This window comes from Platichthys flesus, chromosome 24 (assembly GCF_949316205.1).
Source record: "Platichthys flesus chromosome 24, fPlaFle2.1, whole genome shotgun sequence".
Lineage (NCBI taxonomy): Eukaryota > Metazoa > Chordata > Actinopteri > Pleuronectiformes > Pleuronectidae > Platichthys > Platichthys flesus.
In genome coordinates this window covers 9,556,632-9,582,964 of record NC_084968.1, presented here as the reverse complement: position 1 = coordinate 9,582,964, position 26,333 = coordinate 9,556,632, and the positions used below count along the sequence as shown (strand labels likewise).

The window sequence follows — 26,333 nt, the reverse complement described above, 5'->3', positions numbered from 1 at the left end:
CACATATAAATATGCCATATGTTCATGGCTTTACTGACTGTATTTTTAACACATAAGTGATGCCTGGAAAACACCTAATTGTAAATACACAGCATTCATCTGTATATATATTTTGAAACATGGTTTTCTCATACAGCCAAAGGTGTGACACCATCAATCATAATCTCAGCTCATGCATGAAAGTAAACCGTCATACCATATAATAATAGACATGAGCGTCTCAGAGTGGAAGCTTTTGGAAGGAAGTGCCATTAAAATTAATCAAAAGATTTGCTCGTTAAAAAAAACAGCCATGACTCACGCCGTCACTCTTCTTCTCGCTGCGAGCGGGAGATACAGAAGAGGAAAGCGCCGGCAGCCATGTACGAGATCGCAAAGAGGAAAATCACTCAGGGCGTTTCTGTCCCCTGTTTGAACAGTGCCACAGAGCGGGTTGGGGGTGTGGGGGGTGTGGAGAGGGGTGGCGGGATGAGAGAAGAAGTTTCTCACAGCTGCCCAGCCTGAGGCCCGGAAATTTGTGGCGCCTTTCCATCGTCCCCGCGTCACCAGCCATTCATGTCATTATTTTACCTCTCGCAGAGCACATACACACACACACGCACCGTAGCTCGTGTGCACACCCGCATCCCCGCACGCCGTCCTTGTGCTGCCTTCATCCAAACGCTTCCAGCATCACCTTCTCAAATACGGCTATATTTAAATAGGGGAAAATGCAGACTATTACTACTACAGTTTGTTTTTTTGTAAAGGAATACACCTCTAATGAACCCACTGCATATGAGTAGTTCATTATGAAAGTGTTTTAGTTGTAGAAATCACCTGTCCTTAGCTCTTATGCTCCAAACATAAATTGGATTGGTGTTTTTTTTTCACCTTTAAGAATTTAACGAGGTAACTTTGGTTGAGTTGGCAAATGCAAAAATGCTTGTGAGTCCTTCTTGGAATAGTCACAAGTCGTTGCTTTTGGAACAACCTGTTTTACCGTTTATCTACGAGGTCTCCGGGAGCCGAATGATGAGCTCTTCTTAAAGTCTACTCAGGGACGGCATCGACCCTCCACTCCTGTCCCGAAGTTCTAAACTCTGCAAAGGTTCCCACAAATGTCACAGTCAAGTTCAGTTCGTATTAGCAACAGCGTCACGAGGCAGACGAGATTCTGGAGTCTCGGCAAACAGTGTGCTCCTGCCACCTCTACCATTAAACTCCCGAGCCGGTGCAGAGGCAGCGGTCACGCCGTGAACACTGAAGTCTCCATGTGAAACCTAAATGTGACTTGAGTGCAGCTGTGTGTCTGTCTGAATTGACGGAGACCTGTTTGACTTCAATACACAAGGAGATGTGGGGCTCCACAGTCTGAGCCATTTGTTGTATAGAGCTTTGTGGCACAACAGCACCTGTTAGGCACCGGCGGACATTTTCACATCTATTCATTTGTTATTGGTCCGTCTGTGTATATATCACATAACTCGAGAACTGTTTACATTTACGGTTTTGCATTTGAAACGTGTATTGTTCAGTTAAATAGGTGAATATGGTCTAGAAATACAATTTGATTGATTGATTGAGGCTAAGTTAACAGCCCATTCCAAACAGGCGAGATTAGAATGCGTACTGCACTGGTACATATTAAAGCAGCCCCAAACTTTATTCCAATATAATTGTATGGCAGCAGTATAGAAATATACAATGTAGGATATTAATTATAACAACTTTATGTTAGAGAGAAACACACAGAAAACACACTTTCACAACAGTGTGACAAAAGAATAATGCGGAGAACAAGGAGCAGTTGTAGAATGATGTGCACAAATGCCGAGAGCACACATGCATTCAAACAGACTTAAAACATGTGAAACATTAAATATTAAAAAAATATTCTGTAAAATATGACACGCTCATCAACCGAGCACTCAGCTGAGGGAATTCAACATAGCACACATAAAAGGAGGCCGTGTCTCTCCTACTTGGCTGTCATGAATATAGGTCTGCCAACCAAAGCAATCCCCCCCCCCCACTGAAAGTATTACATAAGTTAGGATTCTCTGTGGTTTGAACCTGAAGTCGGTGCACAGGCGGCTATTTAAATTGCATCAGTTCCTCTGATGTAAATGTGTATAGCCTTCAACTCCCTTGGAGCTTTTAGTCATTTATTTTGATTAGGGCTGTATTTATAAGATAAGTCTCTTAAGTTAGTCGCCTGGGAGGATGAGCTGGCGCGAATGGTGTTGGAGGAACAACATGAAGTCTGTTTGATGATTATTAATTCAGAAATATGTGCTTGTCAATTAATTAGGCGCTTCCTGGGCTGGTGTGTCCCGCTTTTCATTTGCTAGGCCCCGGCTCTCGGTGGACAAATACCTGATGCACCCATTGTATGCCTAAGTCGTTACACACATCCCCGGCAGCTGGGGGACGGAGAATAAAGATCCTTCAATGGCAGACACTTTTTCAAGAGCGAGCTTCTGTTTCTCTTTTTGTGCCGGCTGATTCCTGGGAGCAGCGTACAAGGCTGCTTGAAGGCTTCACTCCGCCGGTGTCTCGTTCTCCGACACAAACAAGAACTGGAGAATGATGAGGAAAGGTAGACTGCGAGGACTGAGCTTCAAGTGATTCCTCCATTATTTCTCCCTCTCGCAGTGCAGCAATGCAGGAGACTTATCTTCTTGAGGCTAATGTTGCTGGGTGATCATCGACTATTATCACAAGGATACTTCAGTTATTTGTACCTCTGCTGTTACGGTATTACCTAAATTTGTATGGGCCAGAGTTAAACAAGAGAACAAAAGTATATTTCACATATTCTATGAGACTAGTCATGGTGTTAGAAGTGTCTTTTTTAGGATCGGTGAAATAATCCATATTAATGTTTGCCTGCCGGAGTTTTCACCCCTCTCCCATAGCAGCAATGTTTTACAGACAATTATGCGACAGGAGTCAATGGTACAGATATGCTTTTTGAATAATCTGTCGCATTAGCATCCAAACAAGTTAGCTCTCTACCAGTTGAGAGCTTGTGAGCTTTATTTTCCACTTTATTTGATCGTGCAATGAAATACCATGGTAAAGTTAACAGAACAGTATCCCTGTCTTCATCTTCATCCTCGTCCTGCTCTTCTGTCTCAGCTGATGCAGAAGTCAGGAACTAGCTAACGTGTGACTGAGCCATAGTGACGTCTTCCTGCCGCTATTATTAACTTAATGTGAGAGGAGTAGTCAACCAGAAGAGCTTTTCATATATTGATAAACAGCTGTGAGCTCCCTCTCCAGACTTTGACCTTCTCTGATTGGTTGGAAGGGCCAGACCTCTTCATATTTGGAGCTAATTTCATCTTGAAAAAGGAAAAAAGTCACACACTGGAGCTTTAAGGTTTTCTTCATTTCTAAACGACATTCTTCACAGTTGTATTCAGTCCAGTCTCTCCCAATACTCTGAGTTGCGAACACTGCACACGATGTCAACCTGATCTTAAGCCGGTTTTTGTTTTCCTCTGAGGTGGTGAGTCACAACGCGTTTGGCAACACCTCTTACTTGCACAGTGGAGTTTACAGTCTGGTTTCCATTGTTAGAAGAAAAGGACGGCATGTGACAAGTCATCAAATCAGACCCTTATTTCCTCTGCCCCATATGTGGCAATCTTGTCACATTTATTCCTCCTCAGTGTCATGAATGACGCGGGAAGAAAGGATGTTCCTGCGCAATGTTTTCACTGTTCTCTATAAAAAAGAAGACGAATGCCTATAAGCATCAACAACAGGATATAGCACAAGTGTAATAACACACATTTTTCTAACCTCAGGTAGATTCCCAGCTACAGATAAATGTCAATATTATGATATTTCATATATCAATATTTTTTCACTGCAGCATAGCAATCAGCAATATTTACTCATGGAGGGATTTAGTGATTTTTTTATTACTTCCACAAGGTGAGGATCCACGGTGTGATTTGGATCTTTCTAAATGAACGTGGTGCATTTTTTAAAAAGAAAATTAAAGACTTAAAATTGTTTTGGCACTGGCGGTTTTTCCCTTGTGACCTAAAACAGAACACTAGCATCCAGGCATGTTGTCTTTCATCATTAAACTGTCTTTCAAAGGCTCCTGGGAGCCTCCTCGAGCACAGAAAAATGGGAGCCTTGTATTTTGCAACATCAAGCGCACAGCGTCTTCTGGGAGGTGCATATTAGAGTCATGGATTGAGCTGAAATGATCTTTTTAAAATCACTTTCTTGGTCTCACACACACACACACACACACACACACACCTCTGTTGTCGCCGTGTACATTAATGCAGGCAGTACCCAAGGTCTTATGAGTGTATAGATCTTTGACCTTGTTTTTCTCTCCCTCTCTGCTTTCATTATGTGCTTGTAGATCAAAAACACACACAGTGCACCAGACAGTATTGCGAGTGAGGATCCTCATGTAAAGGCTGCTGACAGTGGTAAGTTATCAAACCCTGCAATTGTCATCTCTACCTACACTGATCTTATGAGTCTACCTAAACCCCCTCCTCTATTCTGCTTGTTTCTGCTATGGATATAAAGTCAAGTTACATTATTTGTGAAACTGCTCTGAGATTTTGAGAATAATTTCATGATATTGCTAAAATAAAGGAGTACTATTACCAGATATGAGGTTATAATGGAAAAAGTTATATTGCGAGAAAATAAAGCCATAAAGGGAAATTTTCATAATATTACAAGGACTATTACAAGATAAAGTTGTAATTTACGAGAATACGGTCATAAGTTAATGAGAAACAAGTAAGTTCTACTAAAACTTATTTTAACACAGACAACATGCTAATCTTCTGAAATGACCCCTCGCCTAAATGATGACTTTGTTTTTGCAATAGTGTGACTTTATTCTCGTAATCTCCGATTTTCACGTGGCACTAACACTCAGTAATAATTTATACTCTCAAAACAGGAGCTTAGAATGTCTCACCTAAGGATGAGCGTAGGATTACTAATTAAATCAAATGACTTCTCCATCATTAATACATCTTGATTTTGTGTAAATCGCTGGACAATAAAACGTAAGAATAAATTAATTCAAATTCTTTAAAAAATTAGCTTTGGGAATGATTTTTAAGGAAGGACACACATTCCTCACATTTATTAGAGCTCAAGGATACACACATTGTGTTTTGCTGCAGGAGCACCGGTCTAAAAATAGCTCTGTTTACAAGTAAAACAGAGAAATCCGGACCTTACAGGGATATTTGATATACCCGGGATTGTTTTCTAAAATGTAATTTGTATCTCGGAAATGTTCAGCCACGGGAGTTGAAAGGGAATTCTTCGGCAAATTTAGCTTTCCAAAAACATTCTATTGAATCCAGGTATCCCTGCGCACCTAGAAGCTTGGCTGTTGTGAGGAAAATATCAAACAGATTATCCAGGCACATACGAGAGCTTTGTTTACCGTACTGCACCTCGTCCTTTGGCCGTACTTCCACACAAACACAAACAAGTGAGAATGCACTTTAGTGTAGATGTGGGGCTGATGCGGGAGGCTGTTTGTTTGTCTCACTTTTGGTTTTTCAAGGTGATGCAGCTAGTTTATTCCCCTTTCACACCACCAGCATATTATCGTGCTCCAGCTGCTGCATAGAGACAGGCCCAGGTATTTATGGCTAGCATAAAAAAAAAGTGTGTGCATTCCCTGTCCCCCTACAGCTTGAGATTTACAGCACATTTGACAAACACACTAAATAAAAAAAAAAAAAGGAAAAAAGAGGGAGTGTTCAATTTGTATAGGAGTTTAGAGCCTGTCTGTTGTGCATGCTCCCAGCGGATTCTGCTGTTGGTACATGTGTGTGCGCATGTGTCTCGCTGTGTACGTTCGCCTCCCGCTGTGTGCGAACGCGCCGACCTGTCTGCCTGCGCGTGTGTGCATGTGTGCGTCTCTCTGTGTCCCTGTGTGTATTTTCGCTGTGTTCAATCGAGCCTGTGCATGTGTGTGAGCCCGCCTGCTCTGAAACACCAGCAACAGATAACAGATGGTCCCCCTGCATTAGAAGTGTTTTATTTCCCTGCGGAAGCCAGATATGTCAAAAATAAGCATGTGCAACATTAGTCATTTGGAATATTCATGCCCCTGCCGTCCGATGGTTTCCTTTTCACAGCCAAAATACCACCAGCCCAATTCTCCGAAGGAAGTGTGGGGAATAAGGGGGGGGGGAGCAGTCATCAGCTGATCTGACGGGGAAAAGGCTGAGGCCTACATGCGGCCTTAATGGAGGAGTTTTTTCTTCTACTGGTGGCTTCTTTAGCATGCCAGGGCTGTAATTAAACAGGACTAAAGTCTGTAGCTGTAGATGTGTTCATATTAAGAACCACATCCCCCAGCTCCATTAGAGACACTGATGTGAATATGCACACTTGTCCATATGCCTGCCTGGCTGCACACATGTACACACATACACAAAATAGTAATTTGCTCCCACGTTGAATAGCCTCATCCATGGGATCAAACAGCGTTTGCGTTCCTGCACAGACTCATTTTGTTGGTACTCTCTTCTCATTTCCTTTCCTTTCCTTTCCTCTCCTTTCCTCTCCTCCCCCACTTATCTACCCATTTCTCCTCTCCACCTCCATCTCTTTAGCTATCTTCTTGATTCTCTGTAGCTTCAGTCTCTTTAATCTCCACCTCCTCTCCTCCCAGGCTCTCTACCCCACCCCCCCTCTCTCGCTGAGCGTGGCTGCCATCCTTGTCCTTGGTGGCGGACATACGCATGCATCATTATCAGGCCTGATTAACCATCCACGTAGTTGGCAGTCTGGGCGCCACCAGGGGCCAATGGCATGTATTTCTTTTTTTCCACCGCTGAAAATATGAATTTTGAGCAGCACTTTCTCTCTCGCCTTGGTCCCTCATGATCAGGGTTAATTCGTGGCAGCGTGTGTGAATGTTGTAGAAAAGAGAGAGCGGAGGCAGAGAAGGATGGAGGAAAAGCTACCAAACACTAGTCTACTGCTTATCGCAGAAATGCAATATAATTTATTCAGGAATATGCAAATCCAACAATCACTCTGCCTTGTTTACCGAAGGGACCTGCTGATTCAGAGTCTGAAAGAGAGAGGGTGAGAGAGCGAGAGAGAGAGAGAGACATCCCCAACCATAGACACCTACATACAGTAGCAACCAAATCAGGAAATGAAGGGTGTCGGGCAATTTCTTGGTTGTTTCACAGCTTCACAAACCGTTAAATTTATTCTGGTGAGGGTAGATTGTTTACACAAAGTGGGACTGCTTATGCAGTACATGCCATATATGTACTTACTGTACAATACCTACAAATCATTACATTGAGTGTTAGGACAAAATCCGTAGAGTTGTTCTACTACTCATCTAACAGCTGACAGAAGCTACTTTTCAGACCGGAATTTTTGAATAGAGAATCTAAGAATGTTAATTTCTCCAAACATTTCGCGGGAAATTAAACATTTCCCGGGAAAACAAAAAACAATGCAAAATCATGTGATGAAAAATCGGTGGCAGACGTGTATCCAGTCCCCAATTTTCTGGATATTAGACAGCTCTAAGGTTTAAAACACACAAATACCTTTGTATAGTAGTATGATTTGATAAATCTTAATTGTCTCTACTTATAGTTTAATATATGATTGATGTCTTTGATTTCATTGTTTTTCAAGGTAGTCAAATTACCTGAACATGTGGATCCTTGTAACAAAGCACTGGAGGGCATGAAATATAAATCCAATGTGCTGCAAGCTGATAAGAGTTTTTATTATGTTATACAGGACGCAGGGATATGTGCTGATTGTGTGAATGACATGTATGAATCAGTTGTTTTGATGTGGTTTTCTGCTCCAGCAGTTAATCTCTCGAAAAAGAAAAGAGAGTAAATATTTTCCGTGACCACACAAGGCCTGAGATCCTGCACGCTGTGGTAAAGAAGCCTAGGTGGTTAAAAAATGTAAAAGGATGGTTATTAACTGTGAATGTTCTTCACTATACCTCATGCAACCATCCAGTGTTGTGAATTATTTGCTCAGGCCTGAAGTTGAGAGGAGAAGGTGTGTTGTATCTGTAGAGCTGCCCTTTTCCCTCTGCTGGTTACTAAAAGATGCAAACTCTTCCATGTCATGTTACATTTTTGCTTCTTGTTGACTTTGGATTGCAGACGTGGGTACGAGTTGCGAGCCCCATTAGCCCTGTAGTGTTGATTTCTCTGTACCGCATAGCTTGTGCGTTTCCAGGTGAGTCCCGGCGAATAGCGCGAAAGAGGTGATGCTGACCGATATACTGCTGTACATGCCGATATGAACATTTGCAGTAAACGCAGAGCAAAAATCAGCCTGAAATACATTTTTTTATCTTCAATCATGTTTATATCTTAAGGTTTAAACAGTAGCGGCCTGAGGAGATCAGGTGTTCTTCACTTTCAAATAGTGTTTACTTAAATTTTTTATTATTATTATTATTATATTCCATTGTGATATTGTTGAGTTTTTACATTGAAGTGACTTTGCGTCTGTAAAGGTTATGGTTGATGCTCTGTAAACATTTTATTTTTGAATCCACTTATAAATGGGATTCTTTAAAAATAAATTAAAAAAATAAAAAGGTGTTATGTGTGTTGTTGAGGCAGAATGGTCTGTGTGCATTCAGACCGTTCGGCCAATCAGATGAAGCGCCAGCAAGCTGTCAGCTATCTTCACGATAAGTGGTCTTTATTTGAAGGTGACTTTGAGGTCAGCTACTCTCTGGCTGAGGAAGAGAACAATCGTCTATGCAGGCTCTATTTTTTATTTATCGCATGTCCTAACGTCTTTACAATATGGAACAATGTTATTGCACATTGCAGATTTTCACCAAACAGTGACGGTTTTATTCTGAGCACAGAAAAATTGCTCGGAAAGCGAATGCCAAGACACCAATAGCTAAAGCGGCAAAATGTTTTTCAGGTTATTCTAACTGAAGAACACGCTAAAGGGGCTTATTTTGTACCACATCACACTGAGTCTTTATAACCATGTGCGTATTAGTAGCAAATTGCCTGAAATTGGCTTTCTGGTTATATCTGGTGCTTTTCTAAGCAGGTACCATTTGCAGTGGTTGTGGTCCTGAACCCGCTTTCAAGTAAAAAAGGTCACAGTGACACCAATAGCTGTAGAAGGAGAGCTGCAAAAATGGGGGAAAACATCCTGTAGTTAAGTCCAAGTTCTCTTAAAGCTCTCGAGCAAAATGTGCAGAGATTCAGTTTCATGCACGTTTTAACACTCGTTGGGAAAATATTTACAGGTTTTATTTCGTGTTTGTTTCTTTAAAGCAGGAAATGCTGTTAAGATTTTATAATATTTTACATATTTACGATTAATGTTTTTTCCTATCCCCACAGTATGCTTATTTACACTCATTTCAAAAATGTTAATTTAGAGTGTAGTACTTATCTTATAATGAACATCAGAAAAAGGTTCAAATATTCCAAATGTTGTATTCAATCCGTCATGGCTGAAGCTTTATTGCTTATTTTGTAGCTTCACTTTTTGCACTTGTAAATATTTACATGTGCAACAGATTCCCTCACTCTCAGATTTTATTAGTGTTTGTGTTGAGGGTCGGAAATCATTGAAAAACACTGGTCCGCTAATGACTACTGTACATCAGTCTGTGGTTTTAGCTGGATTTCCACAGAGTTTTGAGAAAGAAACTAGTTGGGAGAAATCTAATCGGACAGGCTGCCCTATTTAATTCTGTATATCTGAATCACTGTAACATAATTCCCTGTGTGGAATGGTAAGCAAACAGGAATCATTATTGCTTGTAAAATGAATCACATATACTGATTTTAGCCTCATGGCTTTTCAATACAAGCAATCCTTGGAGTCCTTGCCCTCGTATGTCATTTGAAAAATACACCTTTTTTTTTTTTCTTCTTCTTATCCTGCCAGACACATGGCTGAACGATTCACTCATTTCCTGGGAATTACACACCCTCTATTAATGCTATTTTTGCCTCACGCGTTGCCTGAGAGGTCAGCAGCGCAGCAGGGTTCTTACTGGGTCAAACTGCTCGAAGGCAGGAGTTAATTTCCAACTCAGCAGAGATAAATAACTTTGCTTTGACCTCTGGTTCTCACTGACACAACAAAGACACGGTGCTTTTTCTAGGAGACAGCCACAGTAAATATCTTTGATTTAAAACTGTTTGTTGTTTTGCGGCACTGAGATGGATGGATGCATGTAGATACAGTAATCCTGTGTGAATGTTAGTAATCATCTGGGCTAATTACAGTGTGTTTTTGTATATGGTTCTATTTGTAAACACTATAATATCATTGTGTAATAAAGCACCTTTATTTATTTAGTTGTCTATATTTGCATATCATTTCTGTATTTGGTTCTGTTGTGGATTTGTATCTGCACATGTGGCATTTTTTCTTAATTTTTCTCACGTGTTTTTCTTAAGCTGCGGTGAAGTTAGATCTCAGATCAGTTTTATAACTTACTTAAATTTGTGCAAAAAAACAACCTCAATGACAAACCTGTGTACACCCAAATGTCTCCCTTCTCCTAAGATTGTTTATTCAAGAGCTCCTCCCTCCCTGCTTCGCTCAGCTCCTGCTATGCAAGATGTCACTTATTAATAAGCCTGTTATATTGTTACATTGATTATTCAATCGAGATGAGTTTCCGTGGCCTTTGTATGAGTTTATATGACATTTTATCATCATTTGGTATTCACAAGTGTTTTCTCTCACAGCAGCTGTCATCATTTCCACCGATACATGTTTAGATGCCTTGTCGAATGTTAAATGTTTAAATATTAATTGACACCAGGATTATTTATTTCCCCTATTTCTTCCCTTCGCTGCTTGTGTTTGCTCCCTGTCTGACCTTCCATTATAGTAAACACAGAGGAGACATGGTAGCTTCATTATTTTTTGTCAAGATTCCCGGAAACCAACCAATTCTCATAGTGTGAAATCACATTGTCCCAGTTTTGTGTCAGTTACTTCAGTTTTAATAATGTGACTGAAGACAATCTGTGTTAATAACGTGTATGATACACAAACATATACATTATAAATGTAAGTTCTACAGTAGCAGATGTGGACACAAGGCAACTCTCAACATTAATGATACAGCACCTGCCTCCAGGCTCTTTTAATTTGCTCTAGTGGTGCTCATTCAAGAATAAATAGGACTACCATGATACAATATAGCTTTCTTGAGACATAAACTTACAAATGCTTGAAAAAATTGGGATTGCACATTTTCCGGAGTTTGCCTTTTACATATGGAGAACGTAGCAGGAGATTGTGCAGGTCAGACATGTTCAAAACAACAGCTTGTCTGAAAGCAGCTTGAGTAAACCAGAGGCTTTAGGGCCCACTTGAATCTGGGTGCCGGGACACTGAGTATGGGAACAATGGGAAGAACTCTGGCAGGCACAGTTACCGTACTTTTTCTGGTTAGTAATCCAGCCATTGAATGTAAGATTGTAATCCTACAATATTGTTCCATCTTTCCCATCTTCAGTGGAACTTCCCCCTGTTCAAACACAGCCCTAGTGGAGTGTTTTGCACTGTGGGCTCCCAGGATGTGCTCACCTATATTTAACACAAAGGGTGTAAGTGACCATTATGCCCTCAATTATCACTGAGTATTCTCCACCAGTGCCCACCACGCTGCTTTAGCACTTATTAGGGGGACATACTCGATGCTCACCCACACAGTTCCCCTTTAGTCCACTTCTGGCAGGTAATGAGCTTGATGGAGGAGACAGCAACACCCAAGCACACACACATTTCCTGTCTGAGATTATTTCTCTGTCGATTTATATTGATATGTGGCTCCAAAATGGAATTAATGGTCAAAAAGTCAAATTTAATAGATAATTGTAAATAATTGTCAGTGCATTTGAGGGTGTTGCGAACTGTATCACAGTCTGCCTTCTTTCTCTTAGATCTGTCGAGCTCTGTTATCGTAAGTATTACAGCTTGAAAGCTGACAGACATCAAAGTGTCCATAATCGCTCAAATTCATTGCATGGTGCACCTTGTCAGATGGACGCGCCATGCTCCATGTTGTGTTCCGTTGGTAGTGTTTGTTCCTACACTCTCAAAGTGAACGCAGTCCCTCGTTGGTTTTCAAATCTCTTAATTGAATTTGCTCGACATGTTCCAATCAAATCTAAGAGCTACTGCTTTGGTTGATGACCAAAGATTTCATCATATTTTTTTCTGTAATCGCAGTCTGAAGGACCTTTTCATATGTGTACAAACTGACTTCTGGGAAAAGCAGAAACGCATTAAGATTATAATATTATCTAAAATAACAGTACAACGGTGCCATCTTGGTGAAACTTTAATCATACGTTTGTAACTGAGATTTTGAAGTGACACTTTTAGAGGAATGTTTTCCTTAAGGGTTTCTTAGTGGTAATTTTGTTTTTGACTGAAGGAGTTTATACATTTATTTCCCTAAGTAACAATACCACTTTAATTCACACAATTTAAACACCTCTAACTATAGCCTTAAGGTTATTTGAGTTTCACGGCTATCATCTATTCACAAGTCTTTTCTCACCCCCTTACTCAGCACGGTCATGCTGTTTATAATTGACATGCCTTTATCAAGCTAAAACAGGTTCACTCATGATAAATTTATTAATATACAAATTATTGCCTTGTTTAATGAATCAGTTGTTGGTAAAATAAAATGGCAGAAACAACTTCATCAGACTGCTTCTTATGTCTGACCTGTTTATTTCCCCCTGGAAACTGGAAACTGGAACCAGAGGGAAATTTTACATAATTCTTCTGTCAATCAATTTATATCCCAATGCTAGTGCTATTGTTGCTAGAACACATCAATTCATTTGGATAACAGTGCAACTGATAGAACTAGTTCATTTTTTGCATGAAAATATTGCAGAACTGATGATTTAAACAGGCTTCTTTTCAGACCTTGATGAAATGTAAAGCCTCTGCTTGATAAAGCTTCTGTTTGCTCCGTACATGAGCTTCCCTCTCTTGGCTTCCTTATAATATCTGCCACCGTGATATTCGGCTCCATCATCCGAGGCAGGTAAGTTCTGTTACCATCCATCCTGGCAGCAGACGACTGACTATAGGAAACTTTTGGATGAAATTCTGCTTAAGTCCTGCGTTGCTTAGAAAAACTGGGCTATTGGCAGATCCGTTATTCATTCAATGTGCCCGTCACATTTGATTAGTGTTAACTTCAGAGTTAATACAGAGTATGATGCTTTTCTAAGGGCTGTGGATACATTGAGGGGACGCTCTTTATTTTGTCTTTGCCCAACCTTTGTTTGCCAAGAATGCGTCCTCGGTTGTTTAAGTTGGATTCTATATTCTGCAAGTGCTGCAGTCTCCTCGTCTCCGGGGATGTGATGGTTGCTCATACACAGAAAGACTTTCACAAGGAAGCGTGAGAGCAGCAGAAATACTCAGCCATGGGATTTACCTGTCAACTGCACTTAAGCATGTGGGATAACATACACTAGGCGCTGTGATGGTAAAATAAAGGCTGGCATGCTCTTCCCGTGATCTTCGGTCACTGACGGCTTCATGTATGTCAGCGCCTCAGAGCTAAGCAGAAAATAAACTTGCATTAAACCATGGTTCGCTGGATGTCTGGCCCCAGAGTGTCTTGGCTTTGGCTTATAACTCAGACAAATATTTGACATGTAGGCCAACGTTTTGATTCGTTTCTTTGCTTCATTTGCGGTAGGAGAGCAGATTCAATTACTATGTGTCGTTCCAAGTGCACAGCCATAATTTACATTGTCTTCACATTTCAATGAGAGTCTCATTTATTTCAGGACAATTGAAAACTCGCCCAAAATTTAATACAAAGATATTTACTCAAATTAAAGCAAATGAGACCTTCACTGACAACCTGATCAAGGCCCTGTAAAGTCTCTCCCAAGTGTTGAAAGATAAGTGAAAAATGAGCAATGCCATCCAAGCCAACAGGAAGCACATCGCAGCTCTACATTACCGTTTGAAAACTGCAGGTCCTTGCTCAGTTTCACACTGCTGTGTCTGAAAGTACAGAGCCGTGTTTGGGGATTTAACTGCGCGCAAGAACTCAGCTCAATTCCCAAAGCATCCGCCAACCACCCAACTGCACAGCACTTTTGGAAAAATAGACTCGCAGGTAACTGATTTCTCCACTGACAATGCAACAGAAGAAAAGCTTGCTATATCATTCCAACCATCTGGAAGTCTGGCTCAGACTTGAGGCTGATGTGTAACTTTTAATTGGGGAGACAGTGGTGGGAGGCAGAAGAGTAGGAAGGAATGATCCCAGTGGATAGACAGGCAGTGCCTGCTGCCAGATGGACAACCTGAGTTTGCTGGAGTGCACACCACTTCATTCTCAGGCCAATGTGATGTGTGTGTTCTATTTAACAGCCGCAGTTTGGCTCAAGACGTCTGAAGTACTGCAAAAATGGTGCAGTTTTCACAACACAGAATTAGACCAGGGCAGTGCTGAGACTTTCGATCGGACAGTTCAGGAAAAGACATTTCTATTTCTGGACAATTGAGTCAGTCATACAACTCGTCATGACGTGGATCCCAGTATTGACACTAAAATGACAGCTGATTGTAATCACTATTGGCACTGGTTGATTTGGAAACCCAGCTTAAAAATGTCTGAAGTATTAAATCTACAGTGGCTGAGACGTCTCACCCAAGTTCATTTAAGGAAAACACAAAAGCTACAGAAACACAACAGAGGTGACTTTATTTCTGCTCACAGACAGACTGATCAATCAATGTAGATATGGTGATATCTAGATAACGACTTGCTATGAATCAAAGTAAATGGTACAAATCAAAATTTCACTTTTCATCGTAAACAAATGCTGTCCCTCACTTTCGTTGTGGTTGTGTTTTTGTCATGGGGCTTTTGGAGTTGTGCTGTGCCTTTTGCATGTGTGTTGTGGCGTTTACAGTTGTGTTGTGGATTTTGCATTGATTATTGCAATTGCCTTCATTATATAATATCATTTTAATTACATTAATTATATAATTATTCATGTGATTACAGATATTACATTTAACTGAAGTCCAATTTGACCGTGTTATATGAGCAAGCTAACTGTATATCAATATGCACTTAGGGGCTGCTGCACTAATTAATCACAGTGAGTTTCCACGGACCGGTACCATCTTTCCTGTGCAGAGACCAATACCTGTTTCCTGGAAGCAGATGGGTAACATGAGCCATAGCCGGAGGCGCTGCTACAAAGTACAGGATAAATTGATGTTTGTTGAGCAATTGCCTCAAAAAGATACTATAACATATAATATTGAATCTCAAATTGTGGCCCATATATTCATGCTCATTTGCCGGTCAAACAAACAACCTGCATTGTTTAAACAAGACGGCTTCAGATATTTCGACAGACATATTTCCAAGATATCTCAGCTTGGCTTAACATGTCACGGCTTCAGTGCCACAGAAATGATATTGATCATGTAATCTCACTCTCAGAAACAAAGTATATGAGCAGATTTTCTGAAATGCTGAACTTTGATTTGGCTTTGTTGTTGTACAGATATTTTTTTATGACTATACATTACTTTCCCATCCTGCAGTTCTCCTAATACTATGTAATACCATGTTGGGCTTGTTTCCTGTTTGCAGTTTCCATTGTGATGCATTGTAAGAGCTTACATGGGATATTTTTGTGCACTGGCTGCATCAGCATTTGTCATTGTAAGACAATCTGGAGAACTAGAAAAAGATGCCCGTGGCTACATTAGCTCTATGCAGAGATGCTTGTATGAACATGTTGTGAACCGGGTCTGCAGCGTGTAGTGGCGGCTGCTCTGCAATTTAAGTTTGCGAGACTAACAGGGAGAGGAAGAGAATTGGGGACAGGTTTACCGTTGGTCTGTTGAGACATTCCGTCGTAGATTTCTCCCACGAAGCTCCTCATTGTGAAACTGAATATAAACAAGCTGTTGTGTTCCTTTCTTCGGTTTTATTCACTTGCAATGTAAAAATAAATAAAAAAAAGTGCCATGCGTTTTGTGCTCCCACAAAACTTAAAATGTGGAAATGACAAATTCTGTGTGGGGCCACTGCCGAGTTGTATTGTATCAACTTCCCCAGCAGTTTCTTCGCCTGGTATTTCAACAACAATGTGTTTATAGCAGAGCAGTATTTGATCTTTGCAGTGTGCAGTTTCCGTGCAGGCCAATCTGATACAAGGACATCAAGGGATCCCTTCAGGGCTTTGTCACGAAGGGTCACTTGTTGTTTCAACACAGCTGACTAGTCTCTGCTTACTTCCCCTTTCACTCTGCTCTTCGTTGTGAGATGTGGAGATAGTTTTGTGAAAACCTCTAATTTAACCAATCTCGATATTTGTCGATTGACCTTGTTGATGTTGTTCCGCTTTTAGGCTACGGGGGGAGCAGCATTTTTGACCTGCACCATAGCCAGGCACCAGGGGGCGGTCCGAGTGTTTTTACTTCACTTTCGGGGGTCTGTCATATCATCCATCTTAATATACACTTGTTGTTTGAGAACAACACCCAACCTGGCTGATAGGAATGTTTATCATCCCGGCTCCATGCTCGTGTACAGACAAGAATACTCAGGCACAGCCACATACCTCATTTTATGACGTATATTATTCCATGCACTGTAACTCACTATATGTGCTAATTTATAGTTTTTCCACATATAGCTCACATTATAACCAATACATTTAAAAAAAAATCGTATTTGTATGCTAAATTGATCAGATTCATGAAAGCTAGAGCTCCAAAGTTCAAAGAAAATGTAAAGGGTGTGTAGTTGAAACAAAAGTAATGTAGATTGTGGTTAAGGCACAATTAAGTCCCAAGTTGAAATCAGACACGATTAATCCGCAGGTTCCCTCAGGTGCACCTGCCTCCTTACACACCTCCCTCTCTCCTTCTCTCTCTCCCTCACTACCTCTTTACCTCTCTCCCTCTCTCCTACTCTCTCCATCTCTCCATTCACCAGCCTCTGTGTATGTTTTTCTTCATTTCACACCCCTGTCACTCTGCATATTCATTTTTCACTACTACTGCCTCTCCGCCAGTCCCCCCTCCCCCCTCCTCTACCTTATCCGCCCAACCTCAAACCCCTTGACGTGGGAATTCAATTTGTCCTGTATGTTTCATTTCTGCTCAGATTTAGATTTATTTCATGTTGGCTGCTTTTAATTAACTCTCTGGAAATGCGACGAGAGGAGGGTTGGGGGAGAGAGAGTGCGAGAGACAGCGAGATAGATAAAAACTCCTCACATCCGCCAATGAGTTACACCGGCAATCATTTACCACTTAGACAGTAGTGCCGAAGCCCCCTGTTCGTTGCCCTGGCAACCGGCGCCTTGGTGATTGATTCCTTGCCAGTGTGGCATCGCTGCGGGGAATAGAGCGCGTGAGCTTAGCGTGCTCACTACATCTTTCTAATTAAAATGGGATTACAGAGTCATCGCCGTTGTATGTTCAAACAAATGCAAGGCTGTGAAGGAAATCAATTTTGGTAAATGTCAGGGCTGTTAAATACAACTATGGATAAACAAATGTAAGCGAGCCCAATGTACCGATATGCACACACACACACACACACTATACACAGGGATGTGCCCCGTTGCAATTTGCATGTCGAGGTTGTAGCGATTGACAGCGGCGGTGCATCCCAGCGTCCAGGAGTCGAGTTTTGATTGACAGCGCATGAATCGCGTTATGCAGCACAAATCACCAGACACAACAATTAGTCTGTTTGCTGCTGTGTGCTAATCAAAAAATGGTCTTCAAATTGGAGCTTAATGTACATGTTAAATGAACAATGGTTTCTTAATGTAATTGGATTAGGCAAGTCAATCATATCTGTAGAAGGGCTTAATATTCTCCCCTGAACAGACCTGAAACTTGGTTACCTAACATTTTTACACTGGCTGCCTTCACTTATGGGGAAACTGTAGCACACTGATATCTGATATGATATTTCAAAACATGCTCGTACATACATATGAATGAGAAATTAATGCAGGAGGCTGTAGATATAGGGGAGGTTGGGGAATAACAAATAATTGAACACAATGTAATAGCATTTTACAAATGGTGCTGCTGAACTGATGTGTTTAATTATATATGATAACTCTTGTATTTCAATTCGTCTGGTGCTCCAGTCAAATTACGACTGTTTTTGCGGCAACGTTTTTTTCTGCGGCGTTGTTACCACATCCTTCAAGGCCAAAATACAACTTTTTTTTATTTTTATTTTACTGCCATTCTTAAAAAATAAAAAAAAAGCGTACTCGAGGGTCATATAATTCATCATATTGACCGGGCTCTCGAAGCCAACGACGAGTGTAAAAGAGCAGGAGATAGAGAGCGCGCGTGAATGAGCAGAACCAGGAGGAGGTGAGCGTGGCGTAGAGAGCAAAAAGAAAAACGAGGCCTTACACTCGGTTTTCAGATTTCAATCACTACAATGCAGTTAGCGAGGTGTAACATAGTGCCCTGGGCCTGTTCCCAAGCGGAGCTGTTTGGCACTGGCTGTGTGGGATGTGTCATTACAGCAACGGTAATAATAGACCTGGGAATTTATAATGTGACGCTTTTTTTACGTGCCTACGAAACAGTGCCTGAAAGCCTGCTAGTGTTGGCAGGACCAAAAATCGCGTTTAGTTGTAAACAACAGAAAGCTTATTATTGGCCGATATGTCATGCAGCTGAAACATATTAAATCTCTCACGAAGGACCTCTGGAATAGAACACACTTCAATTTCACCCGTATAGAAATGGGAAACTACCTGCGGACCGGGGGCGCATCACGAGTCCCACGTACCCTTACTATATCACTGCACGGAGCCGGGCAGGAGATCTTTTACAGGGCTTTCCGTGAGTAACAAACTACCCCGTGAAATGAAAGTGCAGCAGCAGCGTTATGAAACTGAGTGCTCAGATTAGACATAAATCACATTCCTTCATGTTGTGCCCTTTCAATCTTTCCTCAGATTAGCTGCCTGGTCAGCAAGCATGCTAACACGCTTTATTTTATTTTTCTGTGTGTGGAGGGAGAAATATGAGAACATGAAGCGATGTGACGTTTTTCATTGGCCCTATAAATTGTGTAAATTGGAAACATGTTTATTGTGTGGATATTATTCAGCGCGTCATCTGCTTGATTTACTGGAGTTCATGCATACACATGGCTGCATAAACAAACAACTTTCGTTTGAATGAAATTCAGTAGGGATAAGGTAGGATTTAACTCTTCAGCTTCAAAGTTCCAGTGAGTAAGATTAAGTGTTGGTGAAAGGGTTCAATGGGAGAAATTGAACCGAAAATTATGTTAATGATGTTTTTACTAGTGTGTTTTATCTAAACTGTAAGAATTATTGTTTTTCTAGAATGTAGAATGGGGCCTTTATATTTAAATAATGTATTTTCATTCCAGGAGCCCAGACTGGACAAACAAAAAACCTTTTGAGTTTCGATGACAACTAAAGGCTTTCCTTTTTTGGAATGTTGCTAAATCCTACAAACTGAACCTTTAAAGCTTAAGTTATTTGTATTAGTGTGGTTAAAGAGACTAAGAGGCTAAATATCTCTTATCCAGTGACATATCTCAACATTGCATGCTGTATGCTAATAATTGTTATTATACCTAAATATGTCAAACTGAGATAGTGAATTATTAGCATGTTAAATTTTAAGCAAAAAAACACTGCTGTGAATAGACATCACTTTTGTTATGTTGGGAATCAGTTTTATTTTTCTTATGGTGAATATAGGAAATAAGTAAAACTGCTTTGCGAGTTTCCATTACACTGTCTTAGTCTTGTTGTGACCAAAACCAACCACTTTTACTCCAGACGGGATAAAAGACTGTTTCCACGTTCTTTGTGGCCTGGTCTGCTGTCTAAACAGCTCTTTGACAGGATCAGTATAATGGGAGGAGGCATTCTCCAAGTGACTTAACTGGCTGAAGGAGGCATGACTGTTTTTTTTATTTATCCCTTTTGGGGGGGGGTGCTAAAAATCACACATACGTGAGCATGAACCGCGTTGGGTTCGCGCTCCGCTTGAGCGGGGAAGAAAACCATCTGGGATTGTGTTTGTGTTAAGCAAAGTGCAACGGGTTTCCTCTCTCTCATTCACACAGGCGCCTGGCATCATGTAGGGACTAATGTGGGATCTAAATCTGGACCTTGTTAATAGAAAATGGCAGGTCAGACTGTTTGGCATGTGACTCTCACAAACCCCAGTGCAGGCGATGGTGCTAATAGATAATTGCCAGCCTAATAGGAGGTGACATGTTGTACGATGTTGCACTCGTGACTCTTATTGCAAATACAACCTCTGAGCCTTTTATGTTTTTCTCTGAAGCCCTGATTAAGAATAATACATTTTATGTTGTTTTTTTTTTCTACCCCTGTATGTTTGTTGGCAAGATTCCTCAATTAATTAGAAAACTGATTTTCACAAGAGTTTGCGGAGGGAAGAAGCCTTTTCATTTTGTTGTAGATCCAGATCAGATGGCAGATCAAGGACCTTTTTTTCACTGTCTTTAACGTTGCACAATTTTCAAAATGTTCACTTTTCTCCTTGAGAATTAATCATGGATCTTGACGAGAAGAAGGGCTGCTATCGATGTGTTTTTTGAAATTTGGTGCAGCTTGGGCCTTGGCAGATATTGGCACACTCTTCTTCTAGTTCATACTTATTTCTTGACAATCGGCTGAAATATTTATTCAGAGGTGCAATTTTATAAATATGTCTTATTACAAACAAAGATTTTTAAGATAGTTCAAAAAATTCGACCTGTTACTACAGCAACGACATGACTTCTTCATTAACACTGGGCAGTTATTGAAGTTTTGTTCATGGATGCAACAATTTGCGTGCAGCACTCTCTTGTCTCTCACTCTCTCTCACACACAGACCTCTCACGGACACACACATACACACACAAACACACACACCCTCATCATAACCGTTCACTGTGGACTCACACCCCCGCCCGTCGCCTCCCACTCATCCTGCTGATTGGAGTTGTCAGGAGTCAGAGGGTCACAGTGGAGGATGTCAATAGGCCTCATTCACAGACACAGAGAAGCGCACACACACACACACACACTCACACAAACTCACATGCACAGTACAGCAGTGAAGAAGCAGACAAAATGACAGACAGTAATACAGTCCTGTCTTAAGTGTGTATAAACACACCCCACAATCACCCCATCACATCAACAGCTGTGCATCAGCTCGCTCTCACCGCAGCCAGCGAAGAGCATTCAATTTATATTCATTATTCACCAGTCAGCTGCCTTGATTTCCGTGATTGGATACACCCTCGACCACCAACTGGCTCCTCCCCCCACTTCCCTCAGTCCCATGGGAGGGCTCAATTGCTCCCCTCAGCTCCTAGTGGATAGCTGTAAGTGTGTCTGTGGTTTATGTATGGTAAATGGTGCGGCTTGTCGGGATATGAGAAGATGGGACATGTGATTGGATGGATCGGCTCTGGCCGTTGAAAGAAATACAGCATTTGAGACTTTTGTGTACAATGTAGAGGTTAACGTAGTTTTGATTTTTCTTATGGTGAATATAGGAAATAAGTAAAATTGTATAATGTCTTTTATTGGTTCAAAAGAAGCTGAGTCAGCTTAATTTATGTCTGAGGACTACTGGTCTTGAAAATTAAGCAAATTGTGGATGTGCATATTAGAAAGAAGTGAACTCTGTAGATCTCTGTAGTCCTGTAGTCGGTCTCCGTAGTCCTCAACCCTGCTCCTCAGTTGTTTGAGGCTACATTAGCAGGAAGTAGCTTTACCTCACACTCTTGAATCTCTGACTGAACTGCCAAGCGTCCGGAAGTAGGAACTAGGATTTGACACAGAGGAAACTTTAGCACGTAGTTAAATCAATATGCACATAATATACACACGTCACAATTTAAAGGTATAGTATCAAATGAGGTAATAAAAAGACAAATCCCCCCTCAGTTTCTTACTTATGGTTGAACAAAATTAAACACTTCCAGTTGACCCCATCCGTCCAACTCTGATTACACATGATTTGTTGAAAGTAAATAAACAGAAAACTCATCAGAAACCTCAAAACATTGAAATTGAGCACTCATTTAATCGTCTTTGTGGGGTGTGGGAAATCTCCTTTTTATAATCTGCTTCTTACCTCTCAGGTCTGTTACAATTAGCTTCAGGTAACTTTTGAAACCACCAACACGCAGCATCTCAGTAACAAGTCCCTCATCAGAAAGCATCAGGAGCAGTGGAGCCCAGCTGAGGAGTAAGAGAGACGTTTGTTTGATGAGACATTGCCTCGGCTATCTTTGTCTCCAACCATAAGCAGAGAACAACCACACGCGGAAGCTCACAGGCAGTTTGCGCTCAAATTGTTTTGGGCACCTGTCATCCTCGATTATAATTAGCAAGTGGACGTCTAAATAATTGCCATCAGGCTGCGTCTGCTGTATCACTGTTGGTAGCCAGAGCCCCTTCCCTCGCCTGTAGTTCCAGTATTATATAAAGGGGCCGGTGCGCCTTCGCAAAGCAGTGCCCTCAGCAAAGTCTTAAGCTGCGTCCTCAGGCCGCGACAGCATCTGGAGCGCAGGAATAATTAACTGACACATTAGGGTTTTGGCTTTGGCTTCGCCCATTTGTTTTGTTCACACTTGTTTTCTCACACCGCAGACGTACACACACACACGTGCGCACGTTCAGTCGTACAGCTTTTGATCATAATTGTGACACCGCGAGGAGAGAAGGAGGTAACGTGCTCATCCCAGTGGGGATTAAGGAAGGTTGTAAAAGTAAATGAGGCAGATGGGTCTGTCTAGAAATGTGGTGTGAAAAAAATAAAAGGCGCTCCTTTGAGGAATCAGGATGGAATAGTTAATTTGAAGCACTTGTGTAATTTGAAAACGACCGTACTGACACTACTGCATTATGAATAACGTGAAGCTAAAGTACGGTAAGTATACAGCGCTGCTTGATTGTACAAACCTGCAGTTTGGGATTTTCACTCAAAGGTACATGAATCAGTAGATTATAGCCTAAAGTTATGCATCATTGATGTAATGTATAAAGTAATAAGTTATGCAGAATAGAGCAGGATGTGAATCATGCAAAACATGGACTGTTTGGAGACTTGTCTTCTTGGTAACATGCAGGTGTAGAGACATCATCCTCTCATTGTGTGTGTGTGTGTTTGTCAGAACCAAGCGTGCTGCTATAAAGAGCCCCGCTCCAGGGCCAGAGAGATCTATCCCGGAGTGTATCTCCAGCCGTAGCGTGACTACTTGACTCACACTTGTCGTACTCCCTTCTCCCTCTTTCCCCCCGATTAGACTGATGTAGGGTGCAGATGTATGTCAGGACCACACGCACACGCATGCATATACTGTATGTAATATATATATATATCTCTGACAAAGAGCTGCTGTCGTTAGGAAGACTGAAGGTCAACAGGCTCGTCTCCACCAACCCCCTCCTTCAGGGGCTGTGCAGCTGGTGGAGGTCAGTGCTTCTCAGCAGTGCCCTCACTCAACTGATGGTGGCGCTGCTGAGATTAGCCAGTCAGTGACGTCCAGTATAGCCCAACAGCAGCTGCTGCCTCACCAACCACTTTCCAGAAAAAATATCTCCCAGGCTTCTTATTGCCCCTCAGAACACACAAAAACACACACAACCATATCACCCTTCCCCCATACTCCGTTGTTCTACAGGCTACACCTCTGTCGCACATAGGCTCGCTTTGTTGTTACCTCACTGCAAAGTGGTGGGTGTTTGTGTGTGTGTCAGCATGTCTGTATGTGTGAGAGCCCATGTTTGTCTTCCCCTCACGCCTTTTAGTTCTTTAATTCGTCTGACATGCCCTGAAAAGCCCCCATATGAAGATGCATTAGCATAGAGGCACTCAAGAGTGCTGCGGTGTCGACAGAAGTCACCTCCTGTACGCAAAAGGATATGTTTTTCTGCCGGGCTCTTGTTCCCGCAGTGTCCCCTGAAAGCGTTAAACGAACACTGTCACTTCCACTCACCACGGATTATGATCCTGGCACAAGTTTCGTCATCTCATGCAGCCTCAAAATTGTAGGCCCACTGGTCAGATGTGGAGCAAATCAAGACTGGGAAAAGTGAGAAAAAAAAAAAAAACAGCATGAAGGGAACTGCTTTGACTCTGTGTCTGTACTGGCATTATTGTGTTAGTGTAGCTCACGCAGCCTTTTTCCGTGTGGTCTAGTTTCTCTGGTGCGTGCTCAGCAAGCGCTCTCCATGGTGCTGACTTAGACGGGGCAAACTGGTGCTGTCCATGGTGCTATCATCACTGCTCCTATTTCAGTTGGTCCTTGCTGAGCTGCAGCCGGCTGCATTTGCCTGTGTCGGCTCCGTCCTTTGTGCTACCTCATCTGTTTCACGCACAGCGCGTGCCATCCATAGTGCTAACGCTGCTGGTCCGGGGCCACGATGCAGATGGAGCTGCCCAGTAACCACTTAGTGCGAGCAGAGCCAGTGTGTGCCACGGATTATCAACCGCTAACTGCCACTCCGGATCCATTCCCCCGAATCGTACCTCATATCCTGCCAGTTAAATGTGTATCAGGAAGCAGATTTGTCATCGCTGGAGAATAAGGGGTCGAGCTTCGTGCAGTCGCTGTGGCATTTCCTGAGGGTCAGTGAGGATTTTCCCTGCTCAGTAATTTAGTGAGTCAGTGTGGTTTGCGCCATCTGCTGCCTGTCTGCTCTCAGCTGGGTGGTTATGAGTAACTTCTGTGCTTTTTATTCTCTGGAATTGGTTGAGGTGCAGCTTGGAGTTCAACTTCTCTAAGTTTTGGCTGCCTCTACCCTTAAAGAGAAAAAATGCCTTTACACTGCAGTTCTGGGAGGTGGGGCTAGGACACGCCAACTCTCTCCTTCCTGCAGTGTCGACTGCTAATCATGGGGCTCTGAACTGAGAAACTCAGTCACACAACGAGAAACTCAATTCCTCTTAAAGCCTCTCCACAGCTCTCACAATATGTGCCTGGAGATGCACTGAATCACGGTGGAAGCTTTTATTTATTTTAACAATTCATTTGCCACATTTCTATTGCAGTAACTACTCAATCACTAAACTAAGCTCAGTCCAGCCTTCTGTTTTCCTCTTCTTCCACACTCTGCACAGTCAGACTCCAACGTCTCTGATTCTGTTTTCAGACATGCACTGAACTCCAGAGATTATTTGCACTTTGTCCGGAGGAGGTGCAAGTGTGGAGGCAAATATCAGAGTGAGAGCCTCAAGCTTATCTTCGGACCTTCTCTGCCTGGCCCCCTGGTGTAAAGTCAACATAAAGTCTGCAGAAGCCGATGTGAGAACACAGCAGGGGATCCCCGTCTCCATTCACTATGAGCTATTGGGGGGTTGATGATGCTTCTCATACGCGACAGACACAAAGATGAAAAACACAAAATGAAAAATATATCTTTGGCTGTGAATGAAGCAGAGCCACAAGCACTTGGTTATGTGATCTGGCCCTTAATCAATCAACACCTGTACATTGGTTTTTATAGCTGAATAAATGTTTTAAAAAACATCTATAATGCATATGTCCACTCTCACTATCAATCGCATTTCTGATTTCTTATCTCACAGAAAAAAATATTTATTCCAGTAGTGTTTAAATGCCAGAAAGGCGCCACAGGCGGTGGTCTAGTGGCAGAAGCTTGGACTATGGGCAGAAAAGGTCTCTGCTTCGTCTCTGGTTCGACTCCACGGAGAGACAACAAAAAGACGAACCTGTATTGATCTGTCCAAAAAATCCAAGAGTCTCCCTACCCTGTCTAGTGCCCCTGAGCAAGGCACCTTACTCCCCCAACATCTGCTCATCGAGCACCGTACATGGTCGCTCACTGCTCTGTGTGTCCTGCACCAGATGGGTTAAAAGCAGAGATTAAATTTCCCTACCTGCATGAGTGTGCCTTTGCATGTCTGTTTGGGACTAATAAATGCATCTTAATCATAATCTTAATCTAAGTCTTGCTCATAAATACCTCATGAAAGGTTGCAATGTATAAACCGGTAAACGTAGGTGGTACGCCCCTAATGTCCTCACACATCTCAGGATGATCCATTCAGTAGATGACAGAGAGAGTTAAAGACATTTACTACACAAACAAAGTATATCTGCTCTCCCTGAATATTAAATAGTATTTATTCATATCAATAGTTTATGTCAGTGTTTGTGGTCCACCTCTGTTTCATATCACTGCAGGAAACCAAAAGTGTGACCAAAACCAAAAGCTTTTAGCTTAGCGCATACT

At 41.8% G+C, this 26,333-nt stretch overlaps 1 protein-coding gene across 1 annotated transcript in view; it reads left to right on the top strand.

Annotated features, from left to right (window-relative positions):
- The window catches only part of LOC133949828 (glucosidase 2 subunit beta-like), a 107,315-nt gene that overhangs the window by 41,146 nt on the left and 39,836 nt on the right, over positions 1-26,333 (top strand). Inside the window, exon 10 of the mRNA XM_062383839.1 lies at positions 4,376-4,445. Within this exon, the coding sequence (XP_062239823.1) occupies positions 4,376-4,445 (70 nt within the window). The remainder of the gene's footprint in view (positions 1-4,375; positions 4,446-26,333) is intronic.